The sequence below is a fragment of the Mizuhopecten yessoensis genome, unplaced genomic scaffold (assembly GCF_002113885.1).
Source record: "Mizuhopecten yessoensis strain PY_sf001 unplaced genomic scaffold, ASM211388v2 scaffold8811, whole genome shotgun sequence".
In the NCBI taxonomy this organism is placed as follows: domain Eukaryota; kingdom Metazoa; phylum Mollusca; class Bivalvia; order Pectinida; family Pectinidae; genus Mizuhopecten; species Mizuhopecten yessoensis.
Window position 1 is genome coordinate 1,344,126 of NW_018407733.1, and position 26,607 is coordinate 1,370,732.

Below are 26,607 nucleotides of genomic sequence, written 5' to 3' on the forward strand. Positions count from 1 at the left end.
TCTGTATTATAATATCAACAACAATATATCAAATTATAACAATTTATTTTAAGAATACATTAGTACTGGCCGTTTTTCTCTTTATTGATCTCTAATTTATTAAACAAAACCGACTGATACGCGCAGGCATCTTTAAGAGCAATTACAGAAATCTGCAATGTAAATGAGAAAAATGCTATTTTGTCTTAGATCAAAACATAGAGGCGTCATCGATTCAAAATGAAACGGATTTATGAAACTCGTTTCTATAGATGAGAAAATATGTGCTGTACCCACCTGAAGTCCTGGTGCGCCCCTCAATCCTTGGGGACCCGGGTTGCCCATTGGTCCCATTGGTCCTTCAGGTCCCTAAAATGGGATACGTGCATTATTTGTCGTGTAGCATAATATAAAGTAATATTTTGTACCAATGATTAAGAAAAAGACATTGTTATAAATAGATAATCGGAGATGAACTTTAAATAATGCTAGTACAATCTATTGACATATGTGACTAAATCGTGATATGTAATGCATGCATGCGTGCATGTGTACTGAATGCGGTATTTGCCTTATTTTCATCTAGTGGATTTGATCCCGACTTAAGAGTACTACCTCATGGGAATACAATGCTGAATGTACCCAACACTGTACCCAGTCACACTTTACTGACAACATGTTAACCAGTTGTTGCGATTAACCGTCATGCGGTACACTGAACGTTGAACAGGGAATAACAACTACCATTTTGAAGGAATTTGGTATGTCCCAAAAACTGAAGTATTGTTAAGCAAGACGCCAGGAAAGAAGCATGTTTTCAGAAAGTAGAAAGAAAATATAAAGATACAAATGTTGCAATAAGTGCAGTAGATTTATGTTGGTCCCTTTCTGTGTCCCTAAGCGGAGAACACAGTTCTATAGGGATCCCATATATATTTACTCACTAAACATGTAGTAGGGGTCTATGTTCTTTTTACAATGCCGAACACCTGGAGGTGTCTATAGTCGTAATCCTTTTTGTGAAACCCAATACTATCGGTTTGGTAAAATAGTTTTTACAATACCCGATTCTCCATTTTTTTTTTTTTTTTTTTACATATTATAGCGAAAGAGTTTCAAATTTCATTATGCAATGTAGCTTCAGTAGAACTAGTTAAAACCACTAGGAGTGTGAGCTTAAGATGAAAAAAGGTTCTTATTATATCTAAAGACGAAATAAGACCATATGCTGATACGAATCCGGCTACATCGAGATTTCGAAGATGATAGAACTATCATCTCGGCAAAAAGTACTTTCTATAGCTCCCTTAACATGTTCCGCCAAATTATCCGACAAATTAACCAATTAGTTTCTCTATCGCAGAGAGAGTTGGTTACTGGACTGCTCGCAATCGCCGTACTCAGATCAGCGTGACCTCCCCTGGCTAAGGTTGCTTCCGGTGACTGATCGCAGATAAGAGGTGGGACGTATGGTTCCAATACAATGTTCCACACACGATCGTCTTTAATCCCTCGGCAAGGGGCTTTGGAAATTGGCAACGCCCACGGATAGCGTTTCGCCAGGATTAAGATAACTAAAAAAACTATTGTCAGTTTCAAAGAGCAAGAATTATTTTATTGCACTGATATGGGATAGGGTTTAACAGGAATGGAGGTTGTATTTCAAAAAGTTAATCAAAAATGGAAGAAAATACCTTCCATTTGAGTGTTATTATCGGAAATGCTCGTGTTATTATTATAGAGACTTTAATTATATGGATATATATATTTTCTTGACCATTACTAACCTCTCCAAATACCATTTATGATATAATTTAACAAATTAGAATCCGTAATTCTTGGATAGGTACTTTTCCCACATTCACACAATAGAGAAATCTACCGATCGTTCATTTAATGACGTGTTTCCCTCTTTTGAAAAAGAAAAGAAAATTAGCATGACATGAAGGACAAAGATGCTAAAAATGACGTCATATGGTATGACTTTCTATATAAGCGTCAATAAGACAATGGGGAAGAAAAGATTGTCTTGTTTGAAGAACAGAAACTTGTATAATTTTTCCTCAGGCGCTTTAAATAAGTTTTACATGGTTAATTAAGCTAACGTTTAACTGGTAGATAGGCTTAAGTGGGAGGGCCCAAATCTTAATCAGTCGGCGTAACGTCCCCTCTGTATTTGATGTTACACAGTCTGCACATTTCGTCATGCGCACTGGAGGTGACCTATTTGCTAAAAGAGAATACAGGACAATGCAATGAAGACTCATTGGTTCTATCTTTATTGTTCGCAGTAAAAATCAACATAAAGTTTTGAAATCTAGCCAATTACTACTTGAGGGATAAGGACAAAGACAGAGACAGTTTTTTTTGTGGTTCTGAAATCAAACAAGGAGATTCTGTATCTGTGAGAGTCTGACCTTTAGACCAAGCATCTGGACTGCAATCATTGGCAATGAGCATTTGATCAAAGCAAGCGTGAAACAGATCTAGATAACACAGACTATACATTCAAGTCTCTCTTTGATAAAGATCTCGTCGGCTCTGGTGTAAGTTGCTGTTAGATAATGATATCCCCTTTTGTGTCTATCAGGGGTTAAATGGCCACTTCACATACTTTCACGATATATGCTTCCTTGCTTGCCTAACGATAACGTCTACTTAAAGGTACATATATTGATAACAAAAAATACAGTTATAGTAAATATTTTGTTATATACATTGTTACTGTTAAAACATCCCTTCCTTAAGCTGGAGGACAACTTCGTTAAATTTAACAAATCTACTGGAAAGTAATACTAATTTAAAAAGGAAAATATGAGCTGCATAAAAATACTCAATATGTATTATATGATACGTTACGTGATATTTCAAAATTGCTGTTTCAATATTAAAACATTGTGTATTTGACGTATCGGATTTAGATATCACTTAGTACACCTTAGCTCTGTTGGCTCGCTAGCCCTCGATATAGTAAAGACTTTTAAGTATCTAAACCAACTGCCAATTCTTTTCGCGTATCTTTTAGTAACAAGGCAATGTGAAACAGTACTCTTAATATAGATATCATAGGCGGAACTCTGTTTTAATTAAGACTCCCTGAGCGATAACATTCTGTCTATAACATACTAACAAGGGTGATCATGTCTTGACTTCCTAAAGCATTTCAATATGATCCATGCAATGTATTAAGTTACTTCAAGCTTTTATAACATAATAAAACTTTCTTTTATATAGACTTACTGGGATCTATGATACCAAATATATTAGGCGTTATAGTAATGCATATAAAACTCTTACATAACATTTATATATATGGCTGCGTCGTGGACGACGTTCCTACATAATAATATTCCCAGGTGTTATAAAAACACAAGGCCTGGCAGTAAGACCAACATTGTTCGTACTCATATATTCATGTAATTTATCATGAAATGAAAAGATGTGATACCCCTTTCTAAATTTCGTTTGGTTTAGATTGCATATGTATTTACCTGATTGAAGTTATTTCTACAGGGACTTCAAGCAATTTACCTGAAATCTTTCATAAATACAGTCCAAATACTGATATTTATTGTAACGTACGATGTGGTTTGGATATCTAAACAAACCTGTCTAATATGACCCATGAGTATTTCAGTCTCTTTTCTAGTCCGACATTTTGAATGAAAATACCAAATAAACCCTATTTATTCTGTTTTGACCAATATATAGTATCCCAGAGGGTGTCATATTGGATAGGTTTCTGAATCCTATACATAAGAATGACACGATTCGTTAATGAATATGTACAAACACAGAGTATAAATCATATACTTACAGGTCTGCCGTCCATGCCTGGTATTCCGGGTTGTCCAATCGGCCCTGGCTCCCCTTGGTCACCCTGCATAAGTTCAGTGTCAAAACCTTCACCATCATCAATATCATCAGCTAATTCTTTATCATTTTTTTTTTTAATTATTTCGATTTCAGCTTCTTTAATATCAGCTTCAGCGTCATTTATTTCAACTTCCGACTCATTAATTTCAACTTCGGATTCTATGCTTTCAATCTCAGCCTCTTTTATTGCAGCTTTAGTTAATAATGATGCTTCTCTAGCGGCAGCTTTCTTAGCTGCTCTCGCAGCCTGCTTTACTCGTCTAGCTTCCTCTCGCTCCTTCTTTTTATGAAATCCATTAACATTAGCTATGAGGAGTAGAACGAATAAACACGAAAGTACACACGTAAACTTCATCTTGACAAATTGTCTATGATACTGTCCCTCCTACACAATCAGACTCCAGAGGCGCGGGGTGTTTCTTGCTGCCTTCTAGGAGTATTGCTATGCAAGCAGTGACTTTCTCCCTCTGACAGATCCGGGAAGGGTCTAGGTCTCAAATACTCTTCAGTGCGACGAATCGCAACCCTCCCTGACCTACCCAACGATTGCTATTTGCTATTTCGAAACGAGGTAATGAGAAGTGATATTCAGTGATGATCAAGTAGTAATGCTACCACTGGAAACATAGATTCAGCATAAAAGTTGCTTAAAATGTCACTTTGCCGTGATGAGAAACACCCACTAACTGGTAAAAAAAGAAAGAACTGAACAAGAATATGAGTTTACTATAGATAACATATCGTTATTTTTATTGTATTCTATTATAATAAAATCAACATTTTTTCTTTTAATCCTGTTTCAATGATACCACTGAGAAAAAAATCTAATCAAACAACAATACATTGTATTCTACAAACTTTTCAAAGAAAATGATGCAATCATAAAAATGCATCATGTACAAGTACCAATTTTGTTAACAAGACAATAAATATGTCATAATAAACTGATCCAAATGGTTTTAGCATTGTTGCATATAAGAATAATTTGTTTAGATTCGGAAGCAATGTTAAAATAAAAAAAACGATTTACAAATTTATAATTCATTTGCAAATTTTTCATTCACATGTCGAATTCAAGCAGGAATGATAATAACCTAATTGGCATTTAATACGAACTCCATCTACAAAAATGCGCATTGCCTACCAACATCTTTTAGATACACGCCCGGAAAATATCATTATTATCATATTTAAAACAGGATACAGAATGTACACTTGGTTTACATTTTTTTATCGGTAAAATTGAAGTAATATATACCTTCATGCATTTAAAAGTGAATGTGTTGAATTGATTTATTACGGAAGTTCAAACTTTGCAAACAGATGGTTACAACGAGGCTAAACCAGAAGCCTGAGGTCTAGGCCTAGTGACTAGCCATATGCCCTTCTTCAGTAAATTGGCCAGTAATTGAAGTCGTTCCACCCGGGCTGAGTCATTTGTGTGGGAAACTCATCGCCAAAGTAAGGTAGCCTATTCCTATACTCTGTCCAAGCGGGTTATCGGCACAATGCTGTGTAAACTAGGTGTCAGAAGACACTTTAAAACCTTTCATCAGTGGAAGTTTGCCAATCTTGGAAGTCCTGATACTGCTTCTACAAATCTAGAGGAAGTATGAAAACCTTTGAATCCTTCCAATTATAGTGTTGGCAGGTTTTATTTCGTGACTGTAGTATCTGAGCTGACCTCCTATCACACAAATGTTAATATTTAACACAGCCATGTGTATTGTTTCAATTTGAAACGCTTATGTGGCTGAAATATATCATATAATATATATAATCCACCGGCGAGGTGTGTAGATCAGGTTTTCAACAGAACACATGTAACAGACTTATAGAGAACAGGTGGTTTTACAGTATCTTGATACTTAACTTTATATAGTATGAGAAGTGGACCAAAGGTCAGTTTGGTCACTGGATAACGTACAGTTCTTCCCTATATTACCAGTAAGGGTGTGTGTTTGATGTTTAGCCTGTCCTATAGTCTGTTGAAAATCTTAATGTTTTGTGAGGAAAGTTCAAATGAGAATGAGGTACTGGTAATACCACATACGAAGAGTCAATACTAACAGTTTTAGCACATGATTTGTAACATGTGCACCTGCGAGTTCACAAGAAGCCTTCATTAGGCAAACCTAATGACCTTGCATGCGTAAATACTTCGGGATATATGGCCGGATGCAGTTTTTGATTTAAGTTTAATTATGTATTGGCTTGTGTAAAGCTCATTTATTCTTCTCATAGTTTTTCATAACACGCTTGTAATCATTAATACATAACATTACGTGCAGCCTAAAAGCTACCGACATACGAAACAATGTAAACCTGTAAAACAACCTAAATGTGTGGTCCCGGTTAATTAGGAGCAATTTAGCATTACAATAGTGACCATTGGCGCATTGCCGGCGTGTCACCGATGCATAGCTTGACTCTTTTGTCGCAAATACCCATCAACAACTGATATCTGTACAATTGAAATAACACTGTCTTTTGAATTAGAGGATCTTAAATAGATATATAGCAATAACGCCGGTTTAGGTAGATGCCATCCCAATAATTGTTGCATCCATCTGAATGGTACCAGAAGACCGATGTCCTATTGAGCACACGAGAAGTACGCAAGATTGGTGAAAGAGAAACACGCAATGCTGAATTATATAAACATTACATTTTGGACATGTGTGCAAAATACTAGAGCGTCCGACATATTGGAATCAAATGGAAGTGTAATTAAAACACAACTTACGACAACGCGTGCTATTGCTACTCGTATATATGTAATAGCGGAACATTGATCCAAAAACGTTTAGGTATGATGTCATGTGTTTATGTATTCTATGATTTAATCCTGCATAAATCTGTTCGATTTGGGCTTTATAGAAAATTATGGTTCTGATTTTTTCCTCTCAAATAAACCTTAAGTCTGATTTCGGACATGAACGACGTCAAAAATATGAAGAAATAATTCATTGGGTAAATACGTGCTCATCAAATTGCCAGTCTAAATTTCGATTATTAGAATCACGACCTGCTATCGGTTAATTCACTTTCAGTGATGATTACGTTGATATGAGCCGGCACAACCCATGTAAAATGATACAAGTTAATTGTATAATTTCAGTACGTACTCTGTCACCTTCACGTCCATGCATACCAGGGGGTCCTTCTTGTCCTTGTGGGCCCTGAAAATACATAAACGAAACTGTTATTTAAAATCAGATTCAATAATACCAAAGCAATAGGTGAATAAAGTAATTCTTTACATGGACACTTTTGCATGATTCGGAAGAGTGGGCGTCATCTGCTTCATCGAAGACACCTGCCAGGTAAATCTAGGTCAAATCAAAGTAACAGTGACAGATATTAGGAAATGTGAGAAAAACATATATGACGTGTGCTTTAATTTCGCATTTACTTAACACTTTCTATTTGATCTATTCGATTAAACTACGGAACCGGTGCAGCTATTCAATATATTTGTAACTATCCTTTCACAAATACATTCGCCAGTATTAGGTCAAGATAATTTGACGTATGTCTGTAGAAAACATCCAATTTTTCAACCTTAATTAGTTGTAACAGAAACGGACATACCATGTTAGTATATATATAGAAAAGTAAGAAACCCGGACGTATATTACTTAGCTATATTGAATTTGTTATATGTACAATAATGAGGAACTGGCAACATATGCTGCATATTTCCTTTTATTTATACAATTATCATATTCATTTTGTTACCTTTTAGGTATTTAATGCTGTGCTATATCTATTTTTTTCAATTCATATAGTATTCCTGAGGTAGAAATATGATTTCTACATTCAGGAAATTATAAGCAAATTATTTGCAAGATCACAGTACACAGCTGATTACCAGGTGTAGTCAAGTAATTTTCCCTCATTAAAGCATACGCGACCTTATCGTTCAAGGGTAATTTATAGTTTCGAATCCAAACGTCTGATGCCAAATGTCGGGGTAGTCGGTAAGATGTATCTTATATTAGTATATCCCAACCCAGGTGTTTTATATGCACTCAAAACCAACCAATTGACCAACATCTGAATGCACGTGAATATCTGTCACAGACTCCGAGTCAATTAAGATTCCAATGAGTCTACATTTATATTTGTTTTGGTTTCCTGACACATGAAACCTTGTAAACGCATAAACATAATAATTTGGAAACAATTTGTATTGCTGATTCAAAATAAATGTTGTTGTTACCATGCCATTTGTTGCTAATTACATCATATGTATCATTTGTTGATGTATCATAAAAGATACCAATGTATGTGATAAATATTGACCACAAAATCCCAAAACACATTCATCCGATAAACAATAAACAAAACTAATGATAATAAAGGGTGTAAGAATTTAGCATCAGCTTTAACTTGTGTTGACCCAATTCAAACTCATGATAACAAAGGTATGAGTACAAGTGTTAGAGGATAGAGTCATACAGATGTTGAAAGTCCGAGGGATGTGTTGAACAGTAAGTCACACGGCACGGGTTTTTACAGACAAACAGCTGGGCCAAGATTATTCATCTTACTGATGCTAAAATAAATTCAGATTTCTAACCGATCACCAGACATAAAGCGGTCTTTTTATTGTTTATCCGTCATATTATGATAATTCTGAGTCTAAGAACATGTAGATTTTGTTTTTACATGTTTTTTTTATAAAATAAACATACAAATTTCCCCGTAAAGTGTCGCCAAGCTAATGACGTGTGGGGCATCTTCACATAGACAGCCTTACTAGCTTAATACAATATAAAAGCAATTTTTAAACAACGTTTTCCTGAAAAAATTCTGTCAATAATAAAAAAAATGTCTGACATTAGTACAATGCTGAAAATTATGTTTCCTAGCATGATTATCTTTTCTGTTCGGGTTATATTATTTATAAAATAATCCTGGTTTAAATTCACCGTTGTTATAAAGTTAAGCTTAAGACACATTACACAACTAGGTTCAGACTTTGAAACAGATAACGACACAGGTCTCGTACGTTCTATCTGTGATTTTCACTGCATGAAAAGCAAACATTGGCACACATTCATGAAAAGGAGTCTGTATACCAGTGCTTCTTTTCATCTTCTTGATTCGCTTGTACGGCTGTAAAGCAAAGAAAAGAGATTCTAAATTGTATAAGTCGCGAAAGGTCGTCGTGATAAAACTGCTAACACAGCAAACAACATTACTTCGGATATACTAAATGACAAATACTACATATAATATATTTTAATTTCAAATGTAATGGGTTGAGGAATTTTAATGGTTTGATTTTAATGTTTGTTTGATAAAAGTTTTCCGTCCAAACAACAGCTATGATTTTTGTTCATGATTGCGTATAATGTTAGCCAACGTTTTATGTAAAAACAACCCATTCCAACCGTTTTGCAAAAATGAATTATAACATCAATATTTTGAAGCAAAATATGAAACAAATAGTCCTAATTGATCATACACAAGGACATTGCTGATGTAAAAAACACTCTAAATGTTATTTATAGAATGAAGGTCACATCCAAAACTACATAAAACGTTGGCGGAACTAGGTACTCCTTAATAGTCTAGTTATACAGAACGAAAGTGTACTACAACTTCAAAAAACCAAACAATCAAAAATATTTTCGGATCGATGTGTAAAGACAACAGGGACTGATGAAATACAAAAAGAAACCCAACGTTGTCCCGCAAAATAATCTCAAGCGAATCATGGTTCTCTTGAAGGCTAAACATTTCCTGTTCCTACTTGTAAGATCCAATCGAAATAACGAAGGCATACGCCAAACACAATGTAACTTTAGATGCCAAAAAATCGTGAAAGTTATATACTGCGGTACCACTTCATTATCAACTTATAATTTAGGGTATAATATGTGAAACAATGCCTTGACATGATTTACAGCGCATCATTTTGGTGGATTAAGAGATAGACCTATCATGATACATGTATATGTGTAATACAAGAAGAGTCCCCGTCTAAAACACACCCTCAATTTGGCCGAGATCCTTGTCATTGTGCGGTCAATTAGCTCCTGACAGTTCTATTTTCGTTGTACTTTCCGAATCTCTTGAGAACATATATTTAGGCTAGCACCACCGATATGAAACGATATTCCAAACGTAGACATAGGTGCTCGTACTAAAGTACATATAGGTAGCAAGGTAGTTTCAAATGCTACTTAAAACCTCGCCAAAACAGACTCATTGATTATCGGCAAACTTCATAAAAACGGGGTTTTATCTACTGAATGATTCTTAGAAAAGGACTTTGACGCTGTAAGACTGGTTTTTTTCGTGCATATCTAACTTTCGTGGTCAACGCACAAATAATTTATTTTCGGACTATGCTGGCTTTATCTATGTTTGTGGAAAACAATTACTTAAAATACAAAGCAAAGAAGCAACTATTTAAAATCTAAGTGAATGAAGAATGCCAAAATGTTAACATTATTTAATGCATCATAATAGCCATTTCCTGCATTTGATGGAACTTAAGTTTACCAGAATAAAAACCTTGCCTAAATTGTTCCATATGACATTTAGTAAAAAGGAGAAAGGTGTCGATAAAACTGACAAATAATACGTGTAAAGCATTAACGTTTTGTACACAAATTGGCACCACTGTCATCCGTAAAATGTAGATGTAGTCAAAAGATAAAATTTGGAAAATAGAACCTGACATAGGATACGCCCCCGAATAAAGTGGTGCACAATAACAACAAAGGATCAAAACTCTGCATATAGTGGCGCCCGGGATCGAATTTGAGTACGCAACATTCAACAATCCTTTATGGTACTCACGAACAAGATTTGGTTATTGTACGCGACAAATTATTTCAGATAAGGCCCGGAAAATATGTATCATTGTGCACCAATGACCATCATTCGGTTCTTGTTAGGGAAAGACACCAAAAATAAACAATGTTAAAAGAAATTCCTTTTCTGAAAGTCAATTCGCTTATTTTCATATTCGCACTCTGTGGCTAACACATTCCTTGGTTAAATCTCAGGGATAAGATAGAAAGTTCAATAAGTCGCATATCTGGTTACGATCGATCTCGATGTGTAATAAAAACGCTAAGTCTTACTTGACCTTACGTGTAACCCACGATTCAAAAGATCAATCAGATCCATGTAGCGTGGAGAAAGCTGCGGTTACTGGTTTAAGAAAAGCAAGAAAAAAATACTCAGCTACAATTAACACCAGAACAAGAATGTTCCTACAGACTTAATTCCAATTTCGATGTTTGAAGTTGAGATAGTAGATCCTGATGAGGGTTAAAGCCATTCACACAGAATTTGAATTTCATTTAGGCGGAAAACCAACAACTTGTCTGTTTTCCTAGGGATATGTGAAGTCTATGGGGTTCATCGTCTTCGTTATCAGTGGTATCTGGACACAACCAAACACCACAGCCGACCTACTGCAGAACCATCCCATGCTAATTGTGAGCAGGATGAAATGTTCTCAGCACCGTTCTTTAAATGTTTGACAGCTTTATGAGATATAAAGCTTAACGTTGCAAATTCACTTTTCACGGAAAAAGAAAATAAACAATTCTGCCTTCTTCAGGTTTTATATTCTAATCAATATGTATTTATATATGAACTTCATACCATTTTCATATACATTATAGAATTCCAAACTGTCCTTCCTTACGTTAAGCTTAAAATATAAAGTGTTCTGGCTCCCAGAGGAGGCTGACCATGTATACATATTTGGCATACGGTTTTGGATACGGAAAATTAACGACAGCGGTCAACATCACTAATCAATTGTGTGAGGTGGCGAAGTTTCTGATTGTTGCAATCTTGTGTAGTTAACTCCCTCTGGGAGGTAAGGCTTTTCTAGTTGCTAAGGTCACTTCTATTGGATGCATCAAGCATTTGTTGGTGTGTTACATGCACTCAATTACGATGAAGAAGTAACTGGAAGAATCAAGAGCCCACGAGGTCATGACACAGTCTAATGAAATACTCGTCTATTATATTATGATTTCTTTTTTTCTCGGGAAAAGGTTGAAATGGAAAAACAAAATAGCACAGTTATTTACAAAATATGCAATTAATTGACGAACAATCTTTTTTTGAAACAACTCTGAAATATTTAACAAAGTTTGATATTGTTTTGCAAACAGAAAACTATTTTTCCTTCCTACTGCGTTATCGTATATGATTAATACAGTTCTATTTACTGTAATGTGTAATTCAATATGTAAAAAACCAATGTATTTCACTTGAATGATATTGCTTCCATTCATACATTTACACAAATGTCTTCCTACTAACACATACACTCTTTAAATTTCTTCTATTCCGATTACAAATGAAACTAAATATTTCCATTTACTGAATATAGGTTACTCTCTGGCTTAGGGAATTCCGAAAGAATTTTCATGATACAAGATTCACTAATGCAATTACAAAAGTACAACACGGTTATGTTTTCAGATCTAGGATTCCCGTCGTGAGCCGAACATTGACCCGGTTAGGAGATTAAAAACGTTTAAGTGTATCTAGACGGCTGAGGTTACATATGAAAGGTATATCCATTACAATTAAAATACAGACTTGTATCAGATTAAATGCTTGGCATGAGTAATGAACTATTGAAACCAGAGTTTTGAAGCTTAAAACAATATGTTAATTATCTAATGAAAGCGCCATTGAGACGACAGTCGAATTTCGTTCTTTGTAATACAGGATTTGTGTGATGAACGGTAATGCACGCCTTTCCAGTGGTGCATGACATTGCATTTCATCATTTTTATACTTCTACACAGTGCAATAACACCACAACACGAATTTTAGACATGTGCAATAGCAGGCTATCAGCTATGGTAAAAATGTGATGTTATATAATAAAGTCAAAGGCTAACTTGGTTGTTTTTCTAACTCAATTTGTCCTGTCCAACTCACAAAATGTGCAAACATGCTTTGTTTGATCAAATTATGAAAATAATCATGTTTCCACTACATCCTACATTCGATATACATAGCTTTGTTTAAAACAGATATTTGTTTATAATATAATGTCATTAGGTCTTTTTTTTCTTTTCTGAAACAACCAACAATACCTCATCCATGCCTTACATGTACCCTCCATCTATTTGAATACACTATCAGCAATCAGGGAAGGAAGTAGCTCTATGACTATAGTATGGTGCACACTTGCCAAATGGCATCACACTGATAATCCGATCTGAAGAGAGTCAGGAAATTCTAAACCTAGCCAAACCTTACACTGGCACATTAATTTCCGTGTAAAAACTATACCGTGAGTAAATTTCAACAATTGCTCTATCTTTATCAATATCACAGGACATGCACAGTGCAGAGATCACCAGATTTATCTCATGGAGATTAACGTTATCCAAATGGCTTCTTTGAAGCTGTTGGAACCAGATTTCGTTGAAGTTAACCAACAGAGAAAAAGCATGAGAGAAAAAAACGTAGCTGTTGATTAGGGCGTTTGGTGTGATAATCCTGCATTTTTCAGATGTGCGTATGTCTGCTCTACATTACCTAATTTCTATTCTAACTTAACTATTCATACAGATGACCGTGTCTGGAGTAGGAACAGCTCTGTGATATAAAGACTTTAGGACGGGTGCAAATTAAGTGTAAATTATCCTCAATCTAGAATGAAACCAAAGCCGAAAGCGGACTTAACTTTCCTGCTAAGTGTTACGAAGGTCAATTATAGTAATTCATTTCCTGTAATGTGTTGCGGTCACAAAATACGAGAAAAACTGGTATTGAAAAGGATAATGTCATATGCTCATACCTGTGTGCTCCTTTCCATTAAGACTTAAGAGAAATGCTGGCTTTTGGACATTCATATGTATTAAGTTGCACAGTAAGTAAAGGTACTGCTGTGCCAATACATAAATACTCATTCAATTAAAAAAAAAGAAGATAATATTGCTGTTTTCTGATGGGTATGGCAGGGCTGCTGTCATTATCACGACGATCCATAAAATGCAGAAATATCATTCATTCAGACATCACCGGTTGCAGAACTAAATCCCGTATTTTGTTGATTATAACCGGCCGTTTAAAAAGTCATGCATATGGGCATGCACCTACCTTTATATTTCTACAATACTTGTATATTATAGATGTGTATCACAGAAATTAGGGATACACTCTTTGATAGTGGAATAACTCTTAGTCAGACAAAAAGTTTCTGTTTTTATTTTTTATGTGGAAAGGCGAATATTCTAAGTTGAAATGAAAGCAGCTATAAAGTGAAAATCTTTTTGTGATTATAACTATGCTGTGATAGCATTCACCTTAACAAGTCAGCCACATCAACAATTGTTAAAAGGCATCAGATACTTTGATTTGTCTGGAATATATGCAAGTAGTTTTTAACAAATCTTTGATATATTGCAATCTGAAACAACGTATAAAAATACGTTTCCGATCACTGGAAAAGCCATAGACTTCCCAAGTAGCCTGAAAGAATATATTTAGGGAGATTAATTCGATTGATAGACATGCGGAAGCAAAAGTATAAAACCCAATCTTTATGAGACCCTGTTTTACTTCTAATGGCCAAACTGCACTTACTTATGAACCGAAAGTCATAAACAAGCACCGACAAATGCTAAAGTCTGGCTTGCCCGGACTCCCACACTGTACATCTCTAGAAATGTTATGGTACATTTAAATTTTCCGTTTCTGGAAGATAAGGGTATTGCAATGTGTAATAAAAGTATTTGCTATATATGAATTTAAATTAACTATTAGATGTTTGAAAATAAATCTGAAAGTTATCTTCATGGTAGGCACACCTACAGATAGAAGTCGTTTACCTGAAAAGAGTAAAGCACTTACATAGTTAGATATAGTGTTTCGTATGTGAGACATACTTCTTTCATATTAAGTAATCAGAGATTACGTGATAGTGTTATGCTTTTTTCATTTAGGAAATCCTAGATCTTCTGTAAACAATTCTATCATATGACTAATGGGTGTGCTTAATATTCCTATGTAATCTTTTGAGGCATTTAAACAACAGCTCTGTTCAGTGGAGCCAAGTACCAACCGGTTCAGCAGTTTAGGGTGAAGGATTGTATAAAAATAAATAAAAATAAACCGATATATTAACAGACTCAATGTTTAGAATGGCTTGGTATCCTTTTTGATTTGTTCCCTTGAGGTTGATTTCCAAAAAACATTGTGGACGAACAGACAAACGGGCACTTGCATCTCCTATGCTGAGCCCTATCAAAAACGACTAAATGAGATGCCTCACGTACAACAGGACTGGGCACCATTGATTCATAACAAGTCTAATTGTATTTTGGCTACTAATGTACTGATGAAAAGGTTTGACTGCTGCATAGTAGTGATAAAATGGTGATATTGACAAAATGATGGCGTGTGAATGAAGAAAAGGTCAGAACCGCAAGTATGTGTTTTACCAGGACAAAGTTTTAAACAATTTAATTAAAACAAGACTGATTGTATGGAAGAACAGATGTTTGAGACGCTCTGAATGTATTCATTCTAACATGATTCACATATTCACCGAATTTCGAATTAATACATTTTTTTCGGAGCTGAATAAAATTATTTATTTAACGAAAATATGAGGGGAAGAAAACATTTTGATCAATACTAACAAATTCACAGTTGAGTTAGTAAAAAATTACATGCTAAATCCAATATTTGAATGTATGTGAATGGATGTGAATGAATGGGTTTAAGATTTTTCAACAACTGATCATGCTATTTGGTTAAATTGATTACAGAGATAAAACCGGATTAAGTTAATGGCTTATTGTGAACATAGTTAATAGTCCTAAGACTCATTATAAACACAGAAGATAACGAATTCAAATAATTTGAAAATCCATGACGAAAACATAGCGTAAATATGGCATCCACGAATGAATTGAAAAGTATACCATTTAAAAAAGTATATATTCGAACAAAATGAAACGAAAGCAAAGTGAATATAAACTTAACTATCAGATATGTGATACATAATAACAGTTGAATAAAGTATAAAAGAAGGAAAGACAGTTTCCAGTTCATTACCTGCTTATATATATAACAAAAACTATTTAAGGTTGCAATGTTCGTTTGCCATACTAGATCTTGGTAATTTACAGTAGCCAGCTTTCTATGTAAGACAGAGCGAGTGTGTTAATGCTAGTCCCGTGTGAGACACGAAACCAGATACCTGGCTCTGACACACGCGCTTCCAGTGGAAGGCTAAACTATTTTCTCTACTGTAAATGGACCGAGACGAAAACGTGAGAAGTACCTAGTAAATTAAGGGTATCTTAGGAAATAAATTCGACAAACGATCTCAGTTTTTACGAATTAAAATACTGCATTTAATCAAATTTCGATGCAACATTTCTCAAACAGTCTGCACCTATGTTTCAATTAAAAACACATAAAACGAATGTTTGCTGATAGGGTGATCCAAAGATAAGGGTACTGGCTAACAGGTTTCGATAACCCTTTATCGGAGCCCCTGTGCGATCATTAACCTTTTTAAACCTAGTCTGGTTCATTATCCTGTCACATAGCTATTTACACGATTGCCGAGTTTTATCACGTTCAAACTTCACGATTTGTCCAGTGTACATAAAAAATATTATTTTGTAAAAATTAAGCTTAGCTGTTATATATTTTTTGAGAAATACATCATTCCAACTTATATATCTTCTCGAATAAGTGTTGTGATGAATATTTATCCTATTTATATTTGCAGAAGGTTTATTCAGCATATCAAAGCTGCCATTGACATTATGGTGATATACATCACTCACCTTATATAAATACGGATTCAGTAAATACATTGTAAAATGAAATAGAAAAATACCATTCGTCAATACACCAGGACAAAACTAGGAGGAACTAAAAATTGACACAAACAGTCAAACACAGGAACCCAGGAGATACATAAGTATAACAGGATAACAGGCAGTCTGCAGTCAGAGGAAAGTATGCAGGTCACCAATGATCTAACATAATATTAGGCAAATACTTTAATCATTGTAGAAACTGAAAACATTATCACCATGACGACCATGAAATTATTTCAGCGTAGATTAAGCCATCCACGGAAGAACCCTCGGACAACGTATCTTACTAGTCAAAAGGACGTGTGTATGTTAAATTCTCCTTATATTTACATGTTTAATGGGCTCAGGAGAAGCAAATCATGGGCAAGGGAAACTTGTATTTAGTGTCATGCAGTACTAGTACGCAGGTATCAAGATATGAACGTGAAGAAAACCTTCCTTTTACTATTAGCAAATACTGTGATTCGCTCACAAAACATTGACAAGCCCAATGTTTCTGAATAATAAAAACGTAAGGGTAGTTTAATGTTTTAAAAGTCCCCTGTAAATTTATCAACAACTTGCAGTTAGGTTTTGAGTTAATTGTATTGAATATGTTAATTTCAGACTTTGATGAGCATAATTGGTTATATTTGTTTATTTGCGTGGGATCAACAAGAGCGAGATGAAACTTTAGAAAAACAAATCTTTGCGATAAATTTGATATAATCTGTTTCATTATTAAATACTGTTGACCACAGTTGTGTATAATTTGCAGATCAAATTAGAAATACTGGTCCAATTGTCGAAATGTTTTATTGGTAAGGCCAACTCTATTTTGATTACGTCACTTTTCAACTTCTAGCGAAGAAAAATATTGTAAAAATATGTCCTAAACTGTACAAAACAAGAGGATTATTTTTTGGTTTTAATACAGTATGTTACGGAACAGACCTAACCAAATCTAACCTGGACAGCAGTTCTTTTAAATAGTTCCAAAAACCACAAGTTTATATTACCATTTACCGATACACAACACAATCTTTAACGCTTAAACAACCATTGTTCCATAATGACCCTCTTGATTTTGAGGTATGCAGCTTTATATCCTGTACTCATATAAAATTTTGTCTTGTTTTCCCAGTCGGGGATGATCCAAATAATAAAATAGTTCAATGGCTAAAAAAACATGAAACATATACTTAATTTTCATTTTGTTCTCAAATATTTTGATCTGAACATAAGCGAAACACCCCCCGAACAACACTAAGCATGTTTTTCCATTACAGTAGAAGTATATTCACAAAGAGTGACAAATATGAATAATATAAATTTTGGACGGGGTTTACATAAGGAGCGAGACGAAAAGTACAGAAAGAAACTTTCCTAGTGTTAGCATTATCTAGAGGATTTCCACGGGTAACTATTGCTAGAACCTGCTATACAGGCTTTGCTTTTGTTCGTTGGAAGTTCCATGTGAAAGAATTCAAGACAGTGGAATATATCTATTTTCGTCGTGTGAAAACAGATAACCCAATAGAAGCGGTGATAAGTGAACGCCAGCACGAGTAATTGCGGTAATCACCTACAGCACAGATCAGTCGGGGTGGACAGAAAATAGAAAGACCTGTTTGCTAATCATCTCTGTATATCTCTAGCATACCTATGATATCTGTAGTAACGTACCATCTCTGTACCTCTAAAGCATACCATACATTACTATGTACATCCAGTTAACCATCATCTCTAGAGCATGTCCATCATCTCTGTATATAAACTACATCTGCTTCATCTCTATCGTGTACATGAGTCTTCTGTATCTCTTTAGCATACGTTACAATCATATGACATCTAGTAAACCGTCATCTCTATACCCTGCTTATATCTATGTATATTAACTACATCTCGTTCATTTCTATCGTATACGTGAGTCCTTTGTATAATTCTACAGCATACCTTACATTCATATGTACATCACGCTAACCATCATCTCTATATCATGTCTGACATCTCTGTTTATCATTTACATCTCATTCATTTCTATCGTGTAAGTGAGTCATATGTGTCTCTATAGCGTACCTTACATTCCTATGTACATCTAGCTAACCATCATCTTTATATCATGTCTAACATCTCTGTATCATAACTACAACTCATTCATTTCTATCTTGTATTTGAGTCCCCTGTGTCTCTATAGTTTTCCTTACATTCCTTTGTACATCTAGTTAACCATCATCTCTATATCATGTCAAACATCTCTGTATATTAACTACATCTCATTCATTTCTATCGTATACGTTAGTCCTTTGTATCTCTATAGCATACCTAACAATCCTATGTACATCTAGTAAACATCATCTCTATATCATGTCAAACATCTCTGTATATTAACTACATCTCCATCATTTCTATCATTTACGTGAGTCCTTTTGTATCTCTTTAGCATACCTTACATTCCTATGTACAGCAAGCTAAGCATCATCTCTATATCGTGTCTAACATCTCTGTATATTAACTACATCTCCTTCGTCTATATCGTGTACGTGAGTCCCATGTGTCTCTATAGACTCCCTAGCATATCTTTATAGTAATACATGTACCAATATATCTGTATCTCTACAGCTATATGACATACTCTTAATATTTATTACCTCTCTGTATGTTTACATTCGCTGTTTAAGTTGTAGTGTCATTTCAGCTGCTAATGTAATAAGTTCCCAGGTGGAGTTCTCACATTTTCTGTATCTTTATAACCTCTACATATTATCTCTGTATCTTTATAAGCTACATATTATCTCTGTATCTCCAAATTGACTCCAACATAATTTACATCTTTATATAACAACACGCTTAACATATTTTTTCTCTACACAACACAAGACATCTCTGAATTTTCATGACATCGATTTGGAGCTAGAATTTTGTCTCTGTCCCATACCTCACCTAACATATTTTATAATCAGCTATCTCTCCATTCTCGTAGCCTAGGCAAACATGAGCTGTTACATGGAAAACAACAACCTAGGAAAACTGAATGTAAACAAAGACAAAAATAAATCTGTCGGTCACGACAAAGGGTTAATTTATGAACTAGTGATACCAGCCAAAACTAGCTCTGCATAATTGTTTGTTTACATTTTCATTGGACCACAAGTTTATTTGAAACTGATGAAACAACAAGTCTGACACTAGTTGATGTCTGTCTAATAGCATAACATCAGATATATGAATACTAATACAGAAATCTTAATGTTAGCCAAAGGCTCGTGCCCCTGTAACCCATTTGGTTATTGCAGACAGTCACATCGGTTAGAGGAAGATCAGCCGCCTCACATAGCTGTGATTCTTCTCTTTAAAAAATGGATGTGGCAGGGAAAGTTTAATGTACGACGCGCCGGTCAATTCAAACGTATTCCACTTTATCGTAAAACGCACAGCTCCTAACTAATTCATAGTAGTGTAATTGAGGTATATTGAAATACATATTGAAATACATTTCAATATACCTCAATTACACTGCTATGAATTAGTTATGATAATTGAAAGTCTCTTCGATGTACAAATAAAAGAAATCAGCGATTCGGTTTTTCTATAAACATCGATGTTATGTGAACCTGATCAGATGAGAAAAAAAATCACATTAACATAAATTTCCAAACTGGATTTAAACACAATTCAATCAAAAATATCAAGTTGACAACACTTTAACGTGGTTATAGACTGATACGGAAATATATTTGCCCCCTTAATCATTTAAATCTTTCTGCCCACATATACTAATGACAATAAAATGTAATACAAAACCTGTATGCAATGGGATTTAGTTAAATTGCATATTTGATGAAAATCTCGTGATTGATATTATTTGATATTTCTCAGGAAACTCCTGGTTTTAACTTTGGAATCCGTATTGAAAGCTGACTAAGCTTTTAACGTCCGTGGTGAAATGTCGAAAGCCTTGTTAGCTTAGCGAATTGTTAAGTTCAATTGTAACGATAGTTCTTGCTTAATTGTGGAACAGGTACAACATCATGTGAGTTCTTTAGCTACGAAACGATTAATGTAAATCCCTATATCTGTAATTTTTATAAAATGTTTAATATATTTTCAGAACAAATGGGTTTTTTTTAGTTGTTGTTAAACAAAACACGCTTTCACAAAATGGACCATGGTCCCAAGTCCACGTTTCTAGGTCAAATAATTTCAAGCAAAGACTCCCTCAGAATGTAATGTCCAATTATGATCACATCCGCATTCTGAGTTTACAGACGTCTTGTAAGATTAATACTTAATCATCTCCGTATGAAAATTCACGGAAGGCTTGACTAGATACCTCTGTGATATTAAACTTTACGTCTTGTGTAGTTCAAACAATTGCATATCTGAGAATTCGGCCAATAGTTTTAGTATAAACATAAAAGATTTTACAAAATTATCAAATATATAAATGTATTCATTGTTTTTTGGCAAACTCTATAAAAGTTCCTTGAGATCATTAAAAAAAATGTTTTGAAATTACAAATCCCATCACCGGCAGCAGAGTGGATATATCCCTGTCTTAAATCAAGTGTTTGGGGATCGAATTCCCAAGCCGGAGTTGTTTCATGTCAAAGGAAATTAAATAAATATGACTTTCGTATATAACGCTTCGCTAGAATAAATGTAACTCCAAGTCAGAAAATTTCTTACGAATTGGAAAACTCCTGCGTGAGAGATACAAAATAGAGCATAGGGACTCTTATTACAGCAAATAGGTATACATTAGACAAATGTACATAACATGTCATTTCATCAAACGACTAACGATGTGAACGTTTTAAAGTCCTCATTAATATTCATATCTGAATATTTTTAAGCAAAGCATTTCATGTTTGTTTATCATAAATTAAATAAATCAATAACTCTTTTTTTATCAGCGCGCATTTTCTTCATGGAAAACAAAGCATCGACTACAAATCTTGATACGTGAGCTATAAATGAGTGTGCATGTGATATCTGTTTGGCATTTGATTCAGCAAATGGAAGCTTTCCAATGCGTTAAGCATATCACAACACCGTTTAATCCCAATTTGGACGTAAACACAGGTCACGCCCATATAGTTATAGTGCAGACACACATTTCGTTTATATATAAAAGCCACGTGAGGGTTATACCTATCAACTGTTATCTGTCGTATAAAGACAACGTTTAGTGCAAAAATGTAATAGTTTGTGTTTATATAGAAATTAACTTGTGCTGATACTTCAATATTCTAGTGGGATGTTTTCAATGCTAGATGTATTTGGATGATGGTGCATATTTTTATTGAATCAAATCAACCTGATTGGTATCAATTTCCCTAAAAATGAAACTAGTATAGCCTAGTTAGATTATAACATTGTTTTCAGTAAGTAAACATTAATCATATGTATCCATATATGTATTATCTAGTCAACATTAGGAATCCAAAATCCGGAAAACCTGCTATCCTCACAGTACATTTTCAGAATCTGATTTCTTACGTTAAAAATTAAAAATGTTGTCTTCTAATAGAGTTTAACAGCATCATCCAGTTTCTGCTATATATATACCAAAGCCTGTTTCCGCTGTATTTATATAAACAACCTGTTTCCGATAAAAACCCGTTTCTGTTATATCGTTACGACAATCCGTTTCTGCTGTATCTATATGATAACCCCTTTCTCCTGTATTTGTTTAACAAAACCCGTTTCTATTGTATACAATGTATATATATATATTACAACCCGTTTCCGCCGTGTTTACATACCAACCCTTTTCCGCTGTATTAAGGTAACAAAACTTACCACTAATCCACGCGATCCTGTATCACCCATCGGGCCACGATCTCCCATAGGTCCCTGAATTATAAGAGTGTTTTTTAAGATTCGTTCAACACTGAAAACAAGATATTGGTTTGTTTCAATTTCATCAAATTTATTTTTTCGCATAAAATTTCGAATAAAATGAACAACATTAGCAGTAGACTATGCAATACATTTGTACATTGTAATACCTAAGAACAAATGATAATACTAACTTAATATAGTGATTAGTTTAAATTCGAATCTTTGATCCATAACTGTCAAAATTCGGTTTCTTTCCAGAAAATTGTAAATCGTGTTTCTGATCTTTATTAGTCAATATTTAAGAAAAATAACGTACCATTTCTCCTTGTTCACCGGAAACTCCTGGTAACCCTGGGGTACCCTGTAGGGAATACATAAAACATAAAAAAAATCTATTCTTGATTGTCAATGGAAATATATCAACTTGGTTTATATATAAGGCATAAATCAAGTATTATGTAATATTCACCCAAAATCATCATTTGAACAGCGCTAGCTGTTATTAGCCAAACTCTCGTTTCCCTTTTGCTTTAATTCTACATGCTTGGAACGTTTGACCTTAGTGTCACTTCTGAGTCCTGACGCAATGGCCATACGTGTAGGTAAACAGTTCTTTCTGTTTGGCTTTCCGTATCGAACTACCAGGTTTTCAAATAGGTGTTTTCTTACTTCGTATTTCTATTGATTATTTTGCATACAATAAAGTAAAACGTTTAGAGCATCAGCGAAAAGAATATTTAAAATTGTAGTACATAAAAACACAATATTGTAAAACCATATTGACATGTATTTGATAACGGTAGCGCAACATCGATAACATATTTTAAACCTTTGTATACATTTACAATTCATTTTATATATCTTTACGTTGAAGCAAAATGAAATTGTTCAGAGCTATGAGCTTGTTTCTTTTGTAGTGTGGTTTACAATGCTCGGGAAGTTCTATGAATTTATCTAGACAGGTAATATGAGTCTATATAACCTGCTAATAATAAACTCGTGCAATAGACGAAGCAATCCCGATGGTAAACTTACAGGTTCACCGTCACTGCCTGGTGGTCCTGGTGGTCCCTGATTTCCTGACAATCCCTGAAAGTCACAGAAAACTTGCATTTATCGTAAGATATAAAAACACGATATGTGACGTCAAATTGGGACCGGGAAGCTTACATGAAATATATTTAATTGAACAAATTTTGTGTCTATTACATATGGTACAATGTATAAACTGTGGCAAATACAGGCGACTATATCATGCTCGGTTACAATTAAACAACTCCGTGAATTTCATTATAGCTCACCTTCTGCATCATTTAATGACATCTTTGAGCTTTCGTTATATAAATCAGAAGCGTTCATTTTCATTAACTTAATATTTTGAACATATTACTTGACCTGGAGGATGTTAAAGGGTGGCCTATATTTAAGATTTTATTGATTTAAGGTCTGTTATTAATTGACCGAGGTATTACAAATCAGTAAGCGCTCCTACCTCTTCTCCTTTGGTTCCGGGTGAGCCACGTGGTCCAGGATTGCCGGGAGGACCCTGTAATTCAGTTTATTGATATAAGACATTGCGTGTAAAACATATAACTACTAGCGTTGTAACTGTCTGACGAACTAGACATCATATTCAGCTGTGCCCTATCTATTAACTTCATTTCAAAACCGAATTAAACTAACTTATATCTTAAATATATATTATCAACCACATGGGGTGACTTGACCTTAAGCTGCTACACTTTTTGCACTACTTCTTAATGATTCAATATCTTTTTATCTACAACTACTTGTAAGGAATATTTTGTATATAGGTAAAATAAGAACGACTTACCATTTCCAGAAGAAAACTTAGTAAATGCCTAAGATATTTAGTCCCACCACAACTTAGGAAATCTCGGGATAGGCTAAGACACAAGACATCACACAAAATATTAACATGATTCAGAAACTACGAACGCAATTACGCTACGTCAAGAAACGATAGTCCTTAAATTACACAAGTTATTTTTTATAATTTTTCACTTCAAATATGCCTCTGGAATAAATATAACTAGTTTAATATGAGATAACTTAATTTGCTTTCAAAACCAATATTTGTTTTGCAATATGACCTTTTGATTAAATCAATATTAAAAGCGAATTCAATAATGGAAATGTATAAAATAAGCCCAATTTACAGTCAATTATCATGCATGATGTGTATTTAACAGCATTGTGCTATTATTTGTAATTGATTGAAAGTCTGTTGTATTTTGGAAATAACATAATCGCATGATGTTGAATGTATTTAAGGACTATCGAATTTGCTTAATGCGCTATTCTCAAACGTTCGCTTGTTAACTCTGCAATTTAAATAAGAAAAAGTACTACTCCAATACAATCTTATGCTGATTTATGATTACGCAAATGTACCTTAAAAATAGCGCATTATTTTACGATTACATAAAACAATGATGATTTGCGCGCATCGTTTTAGTATTGAGGATGTTGAAAAAAACAACAGAAAAACTAACATGATCCGACCACTTCAGACAAAGACGTGCTCAAAACTGTTCATACATATCACAAAAACACAACTGTCGACGGAAAATAAATTAAAAAACGAAACAGAAAAACTGATGTGATAAAATATGCATAAGTTATTGTTTTCTTAATGATCGTTTTCGCCTTTTTTAAAGTGAAATACTGTGAGTTAATTCAAGTAGGAGTTACTGCCCTTCTCCTCTATATTCCGTCTTTCTTGAAAAAATATTTTTTCTACTTTGATTTTTTTCTTTTTACTTTTACTTTTTAATGTAACAATGTACATATACAAAAAAAGAAAAGAAAAAGAAAAACATCTTATACCTGCAATGCGCTCTTACTATTGATTTTGTGTTTGCTTGCTGTCCGCATATATGCCAAATAAATTCTACGAACTAATATCACTTAAACAATGAAGCATACACATTTTACTTCGACATTTAATACTATTTCTATATCGTTTCGTATCATGCATAAAAGAGAAAAGGAGTAGTACTAGAAAGAGTTTCTTCATGTCTTTCCATACCGGGTCCTCTCTTCCACGAGCGAACATTGAACTTTCACCTGGGGGGCCAGCAGGTCCCTGGAAACATACAAAAACTGTGGTAAAGGCATAACAAATGTTGGCAATGGGTCAGGATTTTTTTAGGAATATAGTGATATCGTTTATAAGGATACCTTTCGCTCTTTTAGCTTATAAACGAATAGCAGTTTTAATTCTGTCGTTACAAAAGACTGCAATTAAATAGCTGTTAAAATATCAAAATTTCAACACACTGTGAAAACAAAATCTTGATTTAGTACAATGCTACAGTGTTTTCTAAAAATGTGCTTAAAATTTAATTAATAATCATGATTATGTACTAAATGGCAAATCCATTTCAATTACAGATACGCCTCTGCATTACATTTCTCTGTTGTATATAGTTCTTAGTAGTAGCGATCGGAATTATTACCCTTTCGCCGAGACCTCCCTTTTCTCCTCGTTCACCCTGCAGACCCGGTAGACCCTATCAAATCAAATTAAATATCATCAAAAGTTATTGACATATTATTATTTTAAGATTTAAAATGATTTTCTAATCTAAAGTTTTAAAATGTTGCTAGGGTTTTGGCCTGGACATATATTTATTAATGACACGAAACTTATAACTGAGAATTATTTTATAAAAACACTTATTCGATTTTAATAATGATTTAATCTTTTTTCCTGAAACCAAAATAATACATTAAAAGGTATAAAACCTTGATTTCACCATCTTGATATTTCAACAGGAAGGTATATGGTCAGTGGAATAGTTTATGTCTGGGGTTTTTTTGCGTTTTAAGCATATTGTAGCAAAATTGTTTGAGAAACTAATACTAGTATAAAATCATCGATGTATGTTGACATACCATGAGTCCTTGCTCGCCATCAGAACCGTCATTTCCTCTATCTCCTTTAGGTCCCTGCAATTTTGATTGTGATAAAAAAAATCTAATACTTAATTTACTGTAAAATGTGAGGTTATCTCTATACTCTGTATATTTATTAATGCATTCCATGTGTAAA

General features: G+C 34.1%; 1 protein-coding gene across 1 annotated transcript in view; it reads right to left on the minus strand.

Annotated features, from left to right (window-relative positions):
- The window catches only part of LOC110456584 (collagen alpha-1(I) chain-like), a 154,721-nt gene that overhangs the window by 10,044 nt on the left and 118,070 nt on the right, over positions 1-26,607 (minus strand). Inside the window, exons 24-33 of the mRNA XM_021507404.1 lie at positions 26,451-26,504; positions 26,012-26,065; positions 25,552-25,638; positions 24,022-24,075; positions 23,565-23,618; positions 22,846-22,890; positions 22,488-22,541; positions 6,984-7,037; positions 3,797-3,859; positions 277-348 (exon numbers count right to left, since the gene is read on the minus strand). Coding sequence (XP_021363079.1) covers positions 277-348; positions 3,797-3,859; positions 6,984-7,037; positions 22,488-22,541; positions 22,846-22,890; positions 23,565-23,618; positions 24,022-24,075; positions 25,552-25,638; positions 26,012-26,065; positions 26,451-26,504 — 591 coding nt within the window. The remainder of the gene's footprint in view (positions 1-276; positions 349-3,796; positions 3,860-6,983; positions 7,038-22,487; positions 22,542-22,845; positions 22,891-23,564; positions 23,619-24,021; positions 24,076-25,551; positions 25,639-26,011; positions 26,066-26,450; positions 26,505-26,607) is intronic.